General features: G+C 35.1%; 1 protein-coding gene across 8 annotated transcripts in view; it reads left to right on the top strand.

Moving 5' to 3' along the window:
- Nucleotides 1–17417, top strand: part of RAPGEF6 (Rap guanine nucleotide exchange factor 6) — a 215353-nt gene that overhangs the window by 71633 nt on the left and 126303 nt on the right. For 6 of the 8 annotated variants that reach the window (XM_003829321.7, XM_003829323.6, XM_003829322.6 and 3 more), the window contains exon 5: nucleotides 5143–5212. The exons of the other annotated variants lie outside the window; for them this stretch is intronic. In XM_003829321.7, the coding sequence (XP_003829369.1) occupies nucleotides 5143–5212 (70 nt within the window). The remainder of the gene's footprint in view (nucleotides 1–5142; nucleotides 5213–17417) is intronic. 8 annotated transcript variants of the gene reach the window in all.

Below are 17417 nucleotides of genomic sequence, written 5' to 3'. Positions count from 1 at the left end.
ACCATGAAAAAAAAAGATACAAATTTCCAGAATCAGGCATAAAAGAGGGGACATTACCATCCTAAAGAAATTTAAAATATTACAAAGGATTTTTTTTTTTTTTTTTGAGACAAGAGTTTTGCTCTTGTCGCCCAGGCTGGAGTGCAATGGCATGATCTTGGCTCACTGCAAACTCCACCTCCCGGGTTCAAGTGATTCTCCTGCCTCAGCCTTCTGAGTAGCTGAGATTACAGGTGCATACCACCACGCCCAGATAAATTTTGTATTTTTAGTAGAGACAGGCCAGGCTGGTCTCGAACTCCTGACCTCAGGTGATCCACCTGCCTCAGCTTCCCAAAGTGCTGGGATTATAGGTGTCAGCCACTGCGCCCGGCCTACAAAGGAAATTTATGATCAACTTGCTATCAATAAATTGGGCAAATCTTGCAAAGACATACATTACAAAAAAAGGCTCAAAAAAAAAAAAAGAAAAAGAAACTTTGAGTACAGAGAGAAGTCTAGACCCAGATAACTTTACAGCTGAATGTTTTCAAACATAAGAAGCATTATTACATACATTCCAAAAGACTTTGTATTAGGGTAATGGTAGAGAAAATGCTTTCAGCTCATTTCTGTTAGTCCAGTATTACTGCTACCAATACTAGGCAAAAATCACAAGAAAAAAAATTCCAGATTATTATTCCTCATGAATATACATGCGGAAATTGTTAACAGAATAACAGAAAACAGAATCCTGGTTTATATTTAAAGTATTTTATACCATGATCAAGTTGGGATTATCCCAGGAATGGAAGGTTGGTTTGGCATTTGTAAGTCAGTTAACACAGTATACTTTATTAATAAAATAATAGGCAAAAACCACATGATCCTTTCAATAAATGCAGAAAAAGCATCTGGGAAAAATCTAAAACTCATTCAGCATAAAGTATTTGAACAAACTAGACATACAGAAGGGAACTTTCTGATATAGGGAATGTACAAAAATTTTATTATATTTTAGTTTTAATTTTTAAATTTGTATCCCTGATCCTTTTTTTTTTTTCTTCTTTCTTTATTGAGACAGAGTCTCATTCTGTCACGCAGGCTGGAGTGCAGTGGCATGCTCATGGCTCACTGCAGCCTGGACCTCCCAGGCACAAGTGATCCTCCTGCCTCAACCTTCCGAGTAACTGGAACTACAGGCATGCACCATCATGCCTGGCTGATTTTTGTGTTTTTTTGTAGAGATGAGGTTTTGCCATGTTGGACAGGCTGGTCTTGAACTCCTGAGCTCAAGCTATTTGCTAGCCTCTGCCTCCCAAAGTGCTGGGATTACAGGCGTGAGCCACTATGCCTGGCTCTGATCCACTTATAATTAATTTTTGTTTATGGTGTTATATTAAGAGCTCCATCCCCCACTGCCTTTGTTTCTTCTGTATTGATATCTGGTTGTTTCCCACCATTTATAGGAAAGATTATCTTTCTCCATTGAATTCTTTTGGTACATTTGCCAAAAATCAGTTGAACATGTATTTATGGGTCTCCTTTTGTTCTCTCTATCCTGTTTTATTGATCTATAAGTTGATCAAATACCACATTGTCTTGAGTATTCTAGCTTTAATAGTGTGCCAGAATCTGATATTATAACTATTTCAACTTTGTTCTTATTTTCCAAAGTTGTTTTAGCTATTTTAGGCTCTTTACAATTCCATGTAAATTTTAGGGTCATTATGTCAGTCCTCCAAGATGACTTTCTGGGATTTTTATTGTGATTGTATTGAATCTGTAGAACACTTCGGAGAGAATTGCCATTTTAATCCATAAACAAGATATATCTCTTTTTAATCAGGTCTTCAATTTTTCTCAGCAATGTTTCATAGTTTTTAAATTTGTAACTTTGTAGAAGTCTTGTGTGTATTTTGATAAATGTATCATTTTTATTCTATTTTTAATGGAGTCAAAAGATTTTATTTTCTGATTGTTGCTAATATACAATAAAACAATTGATTTTTGGGTATTGCGCTTTTATTATTCAATCTTGCTAAATTAATATATTTCTGAAGCTTTTTTGTAGGATTCACTTTATATACAGTGAATTCACTTTATATAAACAGTAGTTCTAGGAACTCAAATAGTTGAGAGTTTATATTAGTGCCCCCAGCTAATAAATTCAGAAAGGATGATCAAAATATAAAATACGTATTTTAATAGCCCTAATAACGCTTTCAATCTACGTACTGATAAAAAAAATGCTAAAACTAATAGATGGAAAATTGAGAGGAAACTTTATAAACGGTGGGTCAAGTTGACACTGTCTGAAGCTGCTCACCAATTTTAACATTACTGATAAATGGAACAAACAGACCTTATGTGTCTGCCTATGTGATTTGATAGAACATTGCATTAGGTCTTTTTTATATCTCTCTGTTGTGTTTGTATTTATTGTTACTTTCTTTAACATACAAAACACACATAGCAATAGCTATTATAATATTGTTGTCTGTTGATTTCTATACTTCTGATAGTTCTGGGTCTGTTTTTATTGGTTGTTTTTTTCTCTTGGTTATGGATTATATTTTCCTGTTTCTTTGCATGCCTGGTTTGTTGTTGTTGTTTGTTTCTTTATTGATGTCATCATGAATTTTATGTCACTGAGTTCCAGCTTTTGCATCTCTTTAGGTGGTATTGGGTTTTGTTCTAACGTATAGTCTAGCTAATTGGAATCTATTTGATTATTCTGAGCTTTATCTTTTAAATGTATTTGCGCAAGTTCAGCACTTTAGTGTGGGACTAATTTATTTTGTTACTGAGGAAATACATTCCTGAGGACCCTACCTAGTACCCCATGTATTATGTCGTCTTTCCTCTGTGACTCTTTGTTCTCACATATCCACAGTACTCACTCAAAGACTCAAGAGGACCTTTCTTCAAAGCATATATGCACACAAATGCTCATCCATACTCTTGTGCACAATGTTGTTCTCTCTCTCCCTGTATCTCTTTGCTGCTCTCCCTCTTTTCAGGAACACTGCCTTGCAAATGTTCTAAGTATCTTTCCCCTGTCATCCACACCCCAAAACGCTTAACTTTTCAACTCAGCGAAATTGTCAGGCTGTGTTATGCTTCTCTTGCCTGTAAGTGGTAAAATGGTGTATTGCAAGAGTCATCTTAGTTTTTTGTTTCCTCCCTCAGGAATTACAGCCCTGCCCTGCCTTCTTTTTGGTGTCTTGAAATTGTTGTTTTATATATTTTGTTTTGTTTTCTGTTTTTGTCCTCAGGTGGGAGAGTAAACCCAGTCCCTGTTATTCCATCTTGCATGAAAGCAAACTTTTACAGATTTGCTTTTTTAAATGTATTAGGTGATACAAGAATTTGGGGGAAACAAAAGATAAGGATCTTCTGCTTAAGAAAAAACAAGTGAGGCCTGGTGCAGTGGCTCACGCCTGTAATCCTAGCACTTTGGGAGGCCAAGGTGGGTGGATTGCTTGAGCCCAGGAGTTCAAGACCAGCATAGTGAAAATGACAAAACCCCTGTCTCTACAAAAAATTTAAAAAATTCGCCAGGCATGGTAGTGCATGCCTGTAGTCCCAGCTACTTGGGACTGATATGGGAAGATCACCTGAGCCCAGGGATGTCGAGGCTACAGTGAGCCGTGATTGCACCACTGCACTGCAGCCTGGGTGATCACAGAGTGAGATACTGTCTCAAAGAAAAAACATAAGTGATTTTTTGGTTATGTTCAAAAGTTATTTTGTTTGGATTTTGATTAGAATTTTGTTATTAACTATTATTTGTATAGAACCTTATACTTTGGGAAATTGACATTTTTAAATATTTAGCCTTCCCATAAAAGTATAGCTATGTTACTTTAAGCTTTGTTTCTAGCCCATCAATGAAGTTGTATAATTTTCTTTATAAATGACTTATTTATTTATTAGATGTTTTTTGGTATTTTGTTTTGTTTGAATGATTAATGTTTTTTTTCCATTTGGTTATTTTGGAGTAATATTTATATGTTTTATTTACTAACTGACACTGGCACTAAATTTTCATATAATACTTTTGGTTGCTTTATCATTATTTTGAGTGCGCTCTGTATATTTCATATGTAAGTCATTTGTGTCTTGGTATAGTTGACAGGGCTTTTTTTTATTCTTCATTAAAAAAAATTCAGGTTATCTTTTAAAATGAAAACCTATCTTTTTCTCTGCGGTTGCTTTCTTTTTTGATATGCTGAGAAATCTTTCTGAGACCAAGAATATAAAAATACTGTCTTTTAGTACTGGTCCAGCTTTAGTTTTTTCCAAAGAGCTGTGACTCCAACACTTTCTTTTAAGAAGTCATCTTTATATCTAACTACATTTCTTTATATATAGTTGGCACTTCATATCCGTGGGTTTCACATCCATTAATTCAAGCAACTGCTGATCCTGGAAAAAAAAATGGTTGCATCTCTACTAAGCATATATAGACTTCTTTTACTTGTCATTATTCCCTAAGCAATAAAGCATAACAACTATTTATGTAGCATTTCCCGTGTATTAGGTATTATTAAAAATCTCAAGTTGATTTAAAGCATATGGAAGGATGCACATAGGTTATATGCAAATGCTACATCATTTTATGTTAGGCGCTTGAGCACTGGTAGATTTTTGTATCCTTGGGGATTCTGGAACCAATCCCAGTTGGATACCAAGAGACTACTCAAGTGTGAATATTTTTTAAGTTTTTTTATTTTTAGTATCTGTTGTCTTAATACTGCTCCCAAAAGATTATAATAATTTACTTTTATTAAATTGCCTAATCAGGTTATCACTTTTATTAGATTTTTACTAAGTGTATTTTTTTCTTTGTTCAACGTGTATTGACAGATGTTAGAAATTTGAGATTAGACAGGTATCTTTTATAATTAATTTTAGGGACTAGTTAAAGGCAGAAGTTTAAAAAGAATTTTCATATAGTATTGAGATCAGTTATATCTGGACAATTAAGAGAAAGGTTTTTTTTCTTTCTTTTTTAGAAAATCTTAACATAAATATTGTGACAGGATCAGAATTTCTTGGATAATATCTCAGGGCTTTTTTGTTGTTTGTTTTCTTTTCCTATATTGATATATTTTATTAATAACCTTTGCTAAAGAAATTGTTTTTCTGTTTTTATAGTTTTGGTAAGCAGTTTGGAGGAAAAAGAGGATGTGATTGTCTTGTATTAGAGCCTTCAGAAATGATTGTGGTAAGAACTTTAAAGAATGCTGAATTGTTTTTGATATGCTTCAGTTTTAACTTTAAATGTAGTAGGCTTTAAACACTTAAGGAGGTTTTATTACTATGACCTTTTAGAGATTTTATCAAGTAGCATCAGAACTATCTACCAGGTTTATCTATTTCTGTCTCTTCAGACTTTTTTTGATCCTCAAGAGAGTGTGAAACATGATACACTTATATATAATTTGCAGATTTGGTATTTTTTACCCCTTCTACCAGAAAATTAGAAGTTTTAAAAGGGGACCATGAGTTTTCAAGTGATTTTTTTTTTTTTTTTTGAGACAGAGTTTCATTCTTGGTGCCCAGGCTGGAGTGCAATGGTGCAGTCTTGGCTCACTGCAACCTCCACCTCCTAGGTTTAAGCAGTTTTCCTGCCCTAGCCTCCTGAGTAGCTGGGATTACAGGCACTTGGCACCATTCCCAGCTAGTTTTTCTATTTTTTAGTAGCCATGGGGGTTTCACCATGTTGGCCAGGCTGGTCTCGAACTCCTGACCTCAGGTGATCCATCTGCTTTGGCCTCCCAAAGTGCTGAGATTACAGGTGTGGGTCACTGCGCCCAGCCTCAGGTGATTTCTTCTTTCCCATTCAATTTTACTTTTTCAATAAACTTTGAATTCTATAGTCTGTGCCCTAGACTAGAGAGAATGAAGTAGAGAAAAGTAAAAAGACATACAATTAGATCCAAGTAAGAAATGGTGTTAGTATTTTCACTTTTTAATTATTTAAGATGAGTTTTTATTTAAGAGCGTATTTAAGGAATAATTCTTTATTTTTTCTTAAAAGAGCTAAGTAGTTGATGTAACTTTAGAATTTTTTTTTTTTAAGTATTAGAAGAATCAAGAACACAGCTTGCTTTTTACGTTGTTCTAAGATGACCTGACTAGAAAACAGCATATACCGAGTGGACTCATTGTCCTACTAGGATCTCATGTAGATGACCATGTCATCTGATTAGATTTGAACTGTCAAGAAGAGAAATTGAATTCTTAATTAAGCATTTTAATGTAAGGGCTCAAAACCAAACTACTTTTCCATTTCATGGTGCTATAGTCAGATTGATATCTTCAAATAGTTTGTTTTCTCTTTCTTAAACTGGATCATCTGTATAACCATGAACTCACTATCCCTAATTTTATGTGAGCAACTGGATTTTAAGCTCTTACAGGGCAAAGATTATGTCTTATTCCACTTGTATCTCCGAGAGTATCGCAGAGTACTGCCTGTATAGTAAGTATTCAGTGAATGTTTCTTGAATTCAAGTTTTTTCAAGGATGGAGTATGTATTGTTTCAAATTTATTTTCTTTAAGCACTGAATATATGGGATTCCTATTAGAGCCTCAGAATTCTTTCTTTTTAATGTATGTATTGAGGAACATGGCAAGAAAACTGCCCAGGCAGTATTGATTTTCTGACTTTTTAGTTGTATTTTGTATTTCTCATACTATATGCAAAAGAAATACTGCTTTTACTTCAGTGTTATACATCCTGTTTTAGTGCTTGTTTTACATACTTTATGTAATATTTTCATATGAGGACGAAGAAAAGGAGAAATCGTAGGCATAGCTATAAATGACATTGTTGGTGCAATTGATGAATTCAAAATATGCACTACAGATTGGATAATATCAAATTCCCTGAGTTTGATAACCATACTGTGGTTCTGTAAGACAAAGTCCTTATTGTTAGCAGTTACATGTTGACATATTTTGGGGTCAAGAAGCATTATATCTCCAATTTATTCAGTATTTCAGAAAAACAAGTATATAAAATAAAAAGTCACATCAAGTATATGTATTTATGGCTGGTAATTTTTAAATTTCAAAAATTTAAATTTATGATTGGTATAATTTTAAATGCTTTATGAGTTATAGGAGAAAATCCAAAATAGGTGAAATTTTTCAGAATTGTTAAAAATGCCTGGTCAAATGGTTTTGTCTATTTGTATAGATTTGATTAACTCCACTGGTGATTGGAAATATCTGTTACTGAACACATTCTTGATCACCTGATAAGTTAGTCATCTTAATCTGACACATTGTAAAGTAATCTCCTTGTTTTAACTTTTTTTTTCTTTTTTTTTTTTTTTTTTAAAGAAAAGGGGCTTACCGAGAGTAGAGTGTGCGGTGGTGCGATAGCTCAGCGCAGCCTTGCACTCCTGGGCTCAAGTGAGCCTCTCTCCTCAGTCTCTCAAGTAGCTGGGACTACAGATGCACTCCACCATACCCAGCTAATTTGTTGTTGTTGTTATTGTTGTTGTAGAGACAGCCTTGCTATGTTTCACAGGCTGATCTCGAACTCTTGACCTCAAACAATCCTCCCACCTCAACCTCCCAAGTGTTGGACTTACAGGTGTGAGCCACCATGCCTGGCCCAAAGTATACTTTTAGGCAAGAAGCATTATTTAATGTAAGAATGGTACTGTATAGTGATAAAAGGTTAATTGTATCAAGGTTACACAATCCTGAAGCTTTACATGCCTTCAAAATATATAAAACAAAAATTGTCCTTAGTAAAATCAGAACTAGACAAACCCACAATCACGGTGGGAGATTTTTATTTTTATTTTTATTTTCATTTTGTGATGGAGTTTTGCTCTCTCGTCTAGGCTGGGGTGCGGTGGCATAATCTCAGCTCACTGCAACCTCTGTCTCCCAGACTTAAGTGACTCTCCTGCCTCAGCCTCCCAGGTAGCTGGGATTACAGGTGTGTGCCACCACGTGCAGCTAATTTTTGTATTTTTAGTAGAGACAGTGTTTTGCCATGTTGGCCAGGCTGGTTTTGAACTCCTGACCTGAGGTGATCCTCTTGCCTCAGCCTCCCAAAGCACTGGGATTAACAGGTGTGAGCCGCTTTGCCTGGCCAGGAGATTTTAATATACCTCTAAAGTAACTGACAAAACAACCACCATGAGTCAGTAAGGATATTGAGGATTCGAACCTCATCATGTACACATTTTACCTAAGAGACATAACAGGGAACACTACACCTATCAACAACAGAGTACGCCTACTTTTCAAGTGCACGTGGAATGTTTTTTAAATTTGACCACATGCTGGGACATAAAGCAAGTCTCAAAATTTCAGTATTTAAAATTTTATAGTTTCTGACCACCATGAAATTAATTTAAAAACCAATTATAAAAACACAGCTAGAAAAAAAAAATACAACTTCTGAAATTCAGGCGTATGCTCTAAATAGCTTGTCAAAGAAGAATTACTTAGAAAATTAGAAAATATTTTAAATGAATAAATATGACCTATTAAAATGTGTAGAATTCAGCGTAAGCCTTTCTTGTTGTGAAATTTAAGCCCTAGTGCTATAAGAGCAAAGGCTGACAGTAAAGTATTCATGTCAGGAAATTAAAGAGCAGCATATGAATAGTAATCACAAGCCAAGAAATAGTAAAGATCAATATAAAAATAAATATCAGTGGCATAAAAGCAAACTTAGAATAATGAGGATTGACAAAGGACAAGGTTGAGTCTCAGAAAAGACTAAGAAAATTGATAAACCCGTCAAAGATAATCAAAAATAAAACATGTCATACAATCAGTATCAGGAAGGAAAAAGGATTCACTACTACGATCTAGCAAACATTTTTAAAATGCTAATAAGGGAGATGGTATGGAAAGCTTAAAGCAAGTAAGTTTGAAGTTTTAGTCAAATTCCTTGGAAAAAAAAAAAAAAACAACCAAACTGGCATATACACACACAAACAGAAGATCTGCACAAGCCAATATCTAGAAAAGACAGTGAATCTGTAATTATAAACCTTTTCATTTAGAAATTCAGACCCATGTGGCTTCACTGGTAAATTTTTCCAAACATTTAAAGAAGAAATAATACTTAGCATCTAATAGGAAATAGAAAAACTTTAACTTCTTTGCCTTATTTTATGAGCCTATTTTAATTTTTATAACAGCCTAACAAGGGCATTATACAAAAGCAGTATTATAGGTTAGTATTTTTAAATGAAAATAAATGTAAAAATCTTAACATTTTAGGTAGTCCAATTTCAGTAATACATACAGAGGATAAAACAACATGACTACATTGAATTTAGTTCCAGAATCACAAATTGATTTAGCATTTGAATGTGTGATTCACTACATTGATATAATTAAAGAAAAAAATCAGGTAATCATTTCTATGGATGCAGAAAAAGCTCTTGATAATCAGAACCCATTCATGATTTTAAAAGCTTTTAGCAAGCTAGGAAGGGAATGAAACTTTTATAACCTAATTGTTACCTGCAGAAACCCTATAATAAACATTGAAAACTTTCTCCCAACATTTGGGAATATATGGAGAAAGCTCACCATACCAAAACTATTGGCTAGGAGATGCATTTAGCCAGGGGAAAAAAGAGATTGGAAAAAAATATAAAACTGTGATTTACAGATGACATGATTTGTATGTAGAAAACCCCAAATTACCTAAGTGTGAACTTTTGAAATTTATGTCATTTCAACAAGGTCGTTGGATACTCGTTCATACATAAAAATCAATTGTATTTTTCCTTACAAGCAAGTAGAAAATTGAATTTTATAAACGTACCATTTATAAACATCAAAACCATCTATATACATCAGATTAAATCTGAAAAAAGTTGTAGGAGACCTTTACACAGAAAACCTTAAAAAGTTGTTTTTAGATCTTCTTTAAATCAGTTGAGACAATATTTTTAAGATACAAATTATCTCAAAATTTGTCTAAAATTTAGTGCAGTCCCCATCATAATCCCAGGATATTTTAAAAATGGGGATAAAGGAATTGATCTGTAACATATGTCACATAAGGGAAGGAGAATATATTTACAAAAACTGTATGAGAAGTACTTAAGCTGGGTGTTGTGACACACGTCTGCAGTCCCAATTATTCCTGTCTGTGAATAGCCACTGCACTCCAGCCTGGGCAACATAGACTCCCGTCTATAAAACCAACAAACAAAACACTTAAGATTAAACTTAACAAATGTGCAGAAATAATGTGTTTAAATACCCCTGAAATAAAAAAATTAAACTTGAACAAAAAAAGAGATACCATGTTCTTAGGTATGGAGTTACCATAGTAAGGATATTACTTTTTGTTAGTTTACCTTATGAATATAATGAAATCCCAGTGAAATATGCCATCAAGTATAGTGTTTATTTTGTGTTTTGCATTTTGTGCCATTTAAAAGAATAAAAAAAGCAAGGAGAACTAGAAGAAACCTGAGAAAGAAGAGCAATTTTAGGGGAGCCATGTAAATCTTTTTATGTACTAAAAGCAATTCAAAAGGAGAAAAAATTTACTCTTCGCCCCAAAAAACAGAATAAGTGATTTTAATATATGTAAAATTTTGGTATAATTCCATGAAGAATTATTATTTCTGGTGACTTTAAGACACAGTATTTTAACTGTACATTCCTAATGTAGTATGTCCCGTAGCACAGAAGGAGCCAGTTGTCTCATTATTGGTGTTACTAGTGGTCTTTTCTTCTTCTTATTATTATTTTTGAGACAGAGTCTTGATCTGTTGCCCAGGCTGGAGTGCAGAGGCATGATCTCGGCTCACTGCAACCTCAGCCTCCCGAGTAGCTGAGATTACAGGCACACACCACCACTCCCAGCTAATTTTTGTATTTTTAGTAGAGATGGAGTTTCACCATGTTGGTCAGGCTAGCCTCAAACTCCTGACCTCAGGTGATCCCCCCACCTCGGCCTCCCAAAGTGCTGGGATTACAGGCGTGAGCCACTGAGCCCAGCCTACTAGTGGTCTTTTTACAGTTTTCCATACAGTCCTGCACTGCTGGTTATGACTGATCACATGTATGACAATGGTTCCATAAAATTATAATACTGTGTTTTTACTGTACCTTTTCTGTGTTTCGATACACAGATACTTAACATTGTGTTATAATTGCCTATGGTGTTCAGTACAGTAACATGCTTTACAGGTTGGTAGCTTAGGACCAAAAGGCCATACTATATAGCCTAGATAAGTAGTAGGCTGTACTGTCTATGTGTAAGTGCACTCTATGATGTTCACACAATGACGAAATTGCCTAACAACTAGTTTCTCAGAACGTATCCTTATCGTTAAGTGCACATGGCTGTATGTGTGTGTATATAGATGCACGTTATATGTAACTAATTATAATTAATTTAACATAACATATACATAAATCTATACATATATAAATATTAGTATCCAAGATGATTTAACCAGGATGTTAGTGGTAATGTTGATTTTGTTAATTTAAAGCAATTATATATGTATAGGTAATATTTATGTGTATATTATGAAAAATTCTGTATGATACATTTAATTGGAAATAATTGAAATTTATAATTATAGTTAATATAACTAATAGATGCATAAATAAATGTCATTAGTAATCAAGATTTTTATTTTAGCATAAGAGTTGTGTAAAATTAAAGATGTTAAGAAAAACTCCAGTCTAAAATGTCAGTAGGAAATGTCAGCATTGACACATGACTATTTTTTTCTTAAAAGTATTTACCAAATTATTTCACCTTAAGAAAAAAAATGTGTTTCCTAGGGTTGTTCATTGCAAAAGTTTAGAAGCAGCGATATCCAAGTAGTTAAACCATTCCTAGTGGTTATAGAGCTCAGATTTTGATGATAATGAGTAGGTACCATTTCCCCTCTAAAAGGATAACAAACCTTCGTTAAGTTAATGATTTATAGCAGATGTGGATACCAAGAAATTTATTAGATTGGGATTTCCTTCACTAGGAAGCAGAGAAATATTTAAAATTATTGGGCTTCTCTCAAAAATATCAGGATTCTGTGAACCTTAATACTTGGGGTCTGTTTCTTCTTTTTCTATATTTGACATGAGATTCTTTTTTACCTGGAAAGACTTTTCTATTTGTATTCATTGTGATTGCTGATAGATTTGAATTTACTTTCACCACATTATGTGCTTTTTATTTGTTCTTGTTTTTTCCCCTCTTTTTTTTATTTTCCCTCCTTTATTTTAAGTTCTTTTTTCCTTCCTCTCCTCCCCACCATATTCTTGTAGAAATGGTGTTTGGTCTCTTCTTTTAGTGCTAATTCTGACTATTTTTAAATTCCTACTTAGGCCAGGCACAGTGGCTCCCTCCTGTAATCCCAGCACTTCGGGAAGCCAAGGTGGGTGGATCACCTGAGATGAGGAGTGCGAGACCAGCCTGGCCAACATGGTGAAACCCCGTCTCTACTGAAAATACAAAAATTAGCCAGGTGTGGTAGGCGCCTCTAATCCCAGCTACTTGGGAGGCTGAGGCTGGAGAATCACTTGAACCCGGGAGGTGGAGGTTGCAGTGAGCCAAGATTGTGCCACTGCACTCCAGCCTGGGCGACAGGGTGAGATTATGTCTCAAAAAAAGAAAACCTATTTAAAAACACCTGAGGCTAATAAGTAGCTAAACTGATAAGAATTTAATGCTAGTATCCAGATGTAATTCCTATTGTCCAGTATTTTAGCTTTATGTATTCTGTAAATCATTATTTATTCCTATTTAACCATGTATTTAATATTTTTTGCTTTTAGTTCTTTCTTATATATGAGACCATCCTAATAGTAACACTTGTATTATGTTTAAAGTACACCCATTAAAAATTCTTTCCTGAAGATCTTCTCTTAAGTATCTCAGGTATTTTTTTCTTTTTTGTCTGAAAATAACTTTATTTTTCTTCATTCTTGGAGGATTGTTTTGCCATTAATACAACTTTAGGAGGAGAATTATTTTTATTAACACAATTAATACATTCTATTTTTTTACATTGATCGTATTTTGAGGAGTCAGACATTAATTGCCTTCCTGATCTCTTTTTTCTTTCTGGCTGCATTAAAAGTCTTCTGTTTATATTTTCTCTGTAATTTGGTATCGTAGTTTTTCATTATCCTCTTTTGGATTTTTTGGACTGCTTTGGGCATCAAAAATTCTTTTTTTCCTTAAATATTGTCTTGTTCTATCATCTTCTTGAAATTTTTTTTTTCAACCTTTCCTCTTAGCTTTCTTATTTTTTACCTCTTCATGATGACTTTGTGCTGTATGTTGAGTAAATCTTCTGGATTTATCTTCCCAGTTTACTAACTCCCTTTTTAGTTGCATCTTAATATACCATTCAATTCCTTCATTTTTCTTATTTAACTCTTTTCCTCTTTCTCTTTGGTAATTTTATTGTCCTATGTTTAATTTCCTTGATCTTAACTCAGTTGTGTTGAGTCTGCCAATGAGCATGTCAAAGACATTCCTCATCTCTATTACTACGTCTTTTGTTTCTAACATTTTCATTTTTATTTTATATTTTTATTTTGTCTGCTAAAATTATCAATCTGTGTGTGTTGTCTATACCTTTTCCAGTGAACCTATAACATGTTTAATCATAGTTGATTGAAGTTCTCTCTCTGGTAGTTCCAGCATCTGGATCCACTCTAATTCTTGTAGACTGCTCTGTTGATTGCTTTGTCTCTTGGTTTTTGGTTTTTGTTTTGTTTTACCTTTCCTTTTTTATGTGAGTTATAATTTTGGATTTAATGTTGGGCATTAGGTTATAGGGCTATAGCTTTTAAGCCTAGAGATGAACACATTTCTACTGGAGTTGAGCTAGGTTTGGATTCTCTTGCTGTTATGGTGCACCAGTGGTTTCAAATTTGTTTAGTGTTACTTTGTCCTTGAGTTTGCTGGAAGATTATTCTCAGTGTTCCTGCTCCACTCAGTTTTAGGCCTTCTCTGTGCTCTTGTGCTTCAGCAGGGTCTCTTCATGTTCTCATCTCTCCTCCAAATGTAGATTGCTATTGGTTATTCCTCACTGTTTGCTAGCCTGGCAGTTGGGAGGAGGGCACTTAGGGCTTTCTTGTCCTGGTCAAGCTTCAACTACTTGGTTACTGTTTATCATCTCTGGCTCATTTTCAAGTTTTCTTTTGTTTGAAAGTTTTTAAATTTTGACTTTCTATTCTCTAATACTTTCAGTATATTGGAGTAGTTGCAGGTGTCATTCCGCTTTTTTAGGGGCTCATTTTTAATTATGTCTTGCTTCTTACATGATGTTGATGTAGTTGGGATTTTTTTATATTTGTCTATGAGTTCATATGTCTTGGAACTTTAGGTACAGTAATACTTTGAGGTTTATGTTAAAGTTGCATTTTTGTTGGCCTGGTGTGGTGGCTCACGCCTGTAATCTGAGCACTTTGAGAGGCTGCGGCAGGTGGATCACCTGAGATCAGGAGTTCGAGATCAGCCTGGCCAACATGGTGAAACCCCATCTCTACTAAAAATACCAAAAGTAGCCAGGTGTGGTGGTGCATGCCTGTAATCCCAGCTACTTGGGAGGCTGAGGCAGGAGAATCACTTGAACCTGGGAGGTGAAGGTTGCAGTGGGCCAAGATTGCGCCATTGCACTCCAGCCTGGGTGACACAAGAAAAACGCCATCTCAAAAAAAAAAAAAAAAGTTGCATTTTTGTAAGGAAGTTTTGCATTTGTTATTTCTGCTATTGTTTATTAATAGTGCTGAATTTCTTTTAGTTTACTTGCATGCTTGAGGTATTGTGAATTCAAACTACAGATCTGGATGAAGGATGGCTTGTGGTTTTGGATTCTCAGGGGAAGGCAATTTTTGTTCAGTTGCTCCCCCTCCTCTTATCCCAGTGCCAGGCAAGTTTTCTTCCTGTCCCCTTCTGCTTGTATCTTGCTTACCCTTGTAATGAGGGTGTAGCTGTTTGGGATGAGCTTTATGAGTAGGTTTCTATTAGATTCCTCAACTTTGGTAGAGTCTCTTGTTTCATCTCTTGTCTATTTCACTCCCTACAAACATCAGAGTGAAAAATCTTTTCTTTAGAGTTTGACAGAAACTGTCTGGTAGATCAAGGACTTTATTGGTTTCCGAAGTTCAAGTATTCTTGCTTTCACATCGTTCTTGGCATTTGGATTCTGTACCTTTTGTGCCATTTCATTTGTGTTTGTGGTTTTATTTTTTTAAAATCTTACATTGTTTTTAATGCAGGCTTTAATGTTTTAAATACCACAATTCAGTTATATTCAGTGGGAACTTTGTTAAGGGCATTTAACTCTATATTCCTGGAATAAAAGTCATGATTAGATTTTTCTTTGCATTTGGTACTTTTCCCAAGATTTTGAAACTTAGAAAGCCTTTTCCTAAATTTATTTTACTTCCATTTTTACTCTGTAAAGCCTTTATTGTTTAAATCTCTGCATTGCTCAATAAGTGGTAGATATTAAAAGACCTAAGAATCATGTAATATTGGACTTTTGTCTAAAGTAGATAATCTGTTTTATCTTTTGGGATAGAGCAATATGAAGTTGGACTTTTTAGTCACACTTGGGTTTTGAGTCCTGATTCACCTACTTGTGTGAATTAACTTTTTTTTTTTTTTTTTTGAGACGGAGTCTCACTCTGTCGCCCAGACTAGAGTGCAGTGACACGATCTCTGCTCACTGCAACCTCTGCCGCCCGGTTTGAAGTAGTTCTTCTGCCTCAGCCTCCCGAGTAGCTGGGATTACAGCACCTGCCACCGCGCCTGGCTAATTTTTGTAGTTTTTAGTAGAGATGGGGTTTCGCCATCTTGGCCAGGCTGGTCTTGAACTCCTGACCTCATGATTCACCCGCCTCAGCCTCCCAAAGTGCTGGGATTACAGGCGTGAGCCACCCTGCCCAGCCTGTGAATTAACTTTTATGAGACTCTGTACCATCTATTACAATAGGAAAAGTAGCTATGTAATAGGGTTATTGTGAACCTTAAATGAGATAAGCTGCAGTTTCTGGTATATGGCCTTGTGTATACCTTTTGAGGACTTTATACATAATTCCAAGGACCTAATATATTTGAGGCAAAAGGGAAAATTTAGTTAAACACCCATTTTGGCAAATGTCTTGAATATTAGGTGAACAAAGATGAATATAATATTACATAATACGGTTCCTGCCTTAGAGAACTTGTTATCTTATTAGTGAGGTTGGTATGCTTAGTGCTATAGAAGGAGTAATACTTTTCTGGAGTAGAGGAGGGATTGGTTGAACTAGGTCATAAGATGTAAGTAGGAGGCCAATATGCTGGCAAAGAGGGAATGGGCTTTTAGCCAGAAGTGACAGCTGCATATGTAAAGGTCTGAAGGCAGTAGAGAACATGTCCCATTTTTGAGAAGTCTAGGTGTGTATACACAATAAGCCAATCGAGGTCTGAGGAGAGGAATGTCTTTGGTAATTATGGAAGAGATGGCCGTTGAGATAGGTAGTGTCTAAATGATAGCATGTGAAGACAGAATGGGTATGATAACACAAATTGAAGAAATAAGTTACTTGGCAGATTATAAGTTATTTATATATAGAGGCACATGAATAGTCACATTGAGTTGGCTGCTACTTATTCTTGAATTCACACCTGAACAAAGCAGATTAGACATCAACTCTTAGAAATCATTAGGAAATTTTGTGTATCTAATGAGAATTTTTGTGGGAAAGCAAATAAGGGAGCAGCTTTTCCAGGATTGTACATGTAAGATAAGGTGATAAAAGTATTTTGGGGATGGAGTTTATAATGGCTTTGAATATCAAATGTAAGAGTTTAAAATTTATTTGGTGTAAACATTAGAGGTCCGTTGTGGCATTTTGAACAGGAAACCTGAGTAATGGTGATTATCTAGGTGATTTGTTTGACCCTGCAGGATAGAATTGGAGAGGAACATGCCTAAAGCAGCAGGGTCACCTATTGCTGTGGTTTGGGACTGAGGTGATTAAGACTTAAATTAAGGGGAGGTGGTAATGGGAATGAAAGAGCATTATGGGAGAGATTTATAGAGAACTGACGATCTGAGAGAGAATTGAACCAAAGATTTGGAAGACAAGCAGGGGTGCTGAGAATGTTGATATGATACAGTAGTCTCCCACACCCCCATATCTGCAGTTTCGCTTTCCACATTTTTAGGACTGTCGTACTGTGGAAAGAGAGAGGAGCTAAATGATGAGAACACATGGACACATAGAGGGGAACAACACACACTGGGGCATTTTGGTGGAGGGTGGGAGGAGGGAGAGGATCAGGAAAATTAACTAATAGGCACTAGGCTTAATACCTGAGTGCTAAAATAATCTGTATAACAAATCCCATGACACAAGTTTACCTGCGTAATAAACCTGTGCTTGTACTGCTGAACTTAAA

This window comes from Pan paniscus, chromosome 4 (assembly GCF_029289425.2).
Source record: "Pan paniscus chromosome 4, NHGRI_mPanPan1-v2.0_pri, whole genome shotgun sequence".
In the NCBI taxonomy this organism is placed as follows: domain Eukaryota; kingdom Metazoa; phylum Chordata; class Mammalia; order Primates; family Hominidae; genus Pan; species Pan paniscus.
This window is presented reverse-complemented; position numbering and strand designations above follow the sequence as displayed.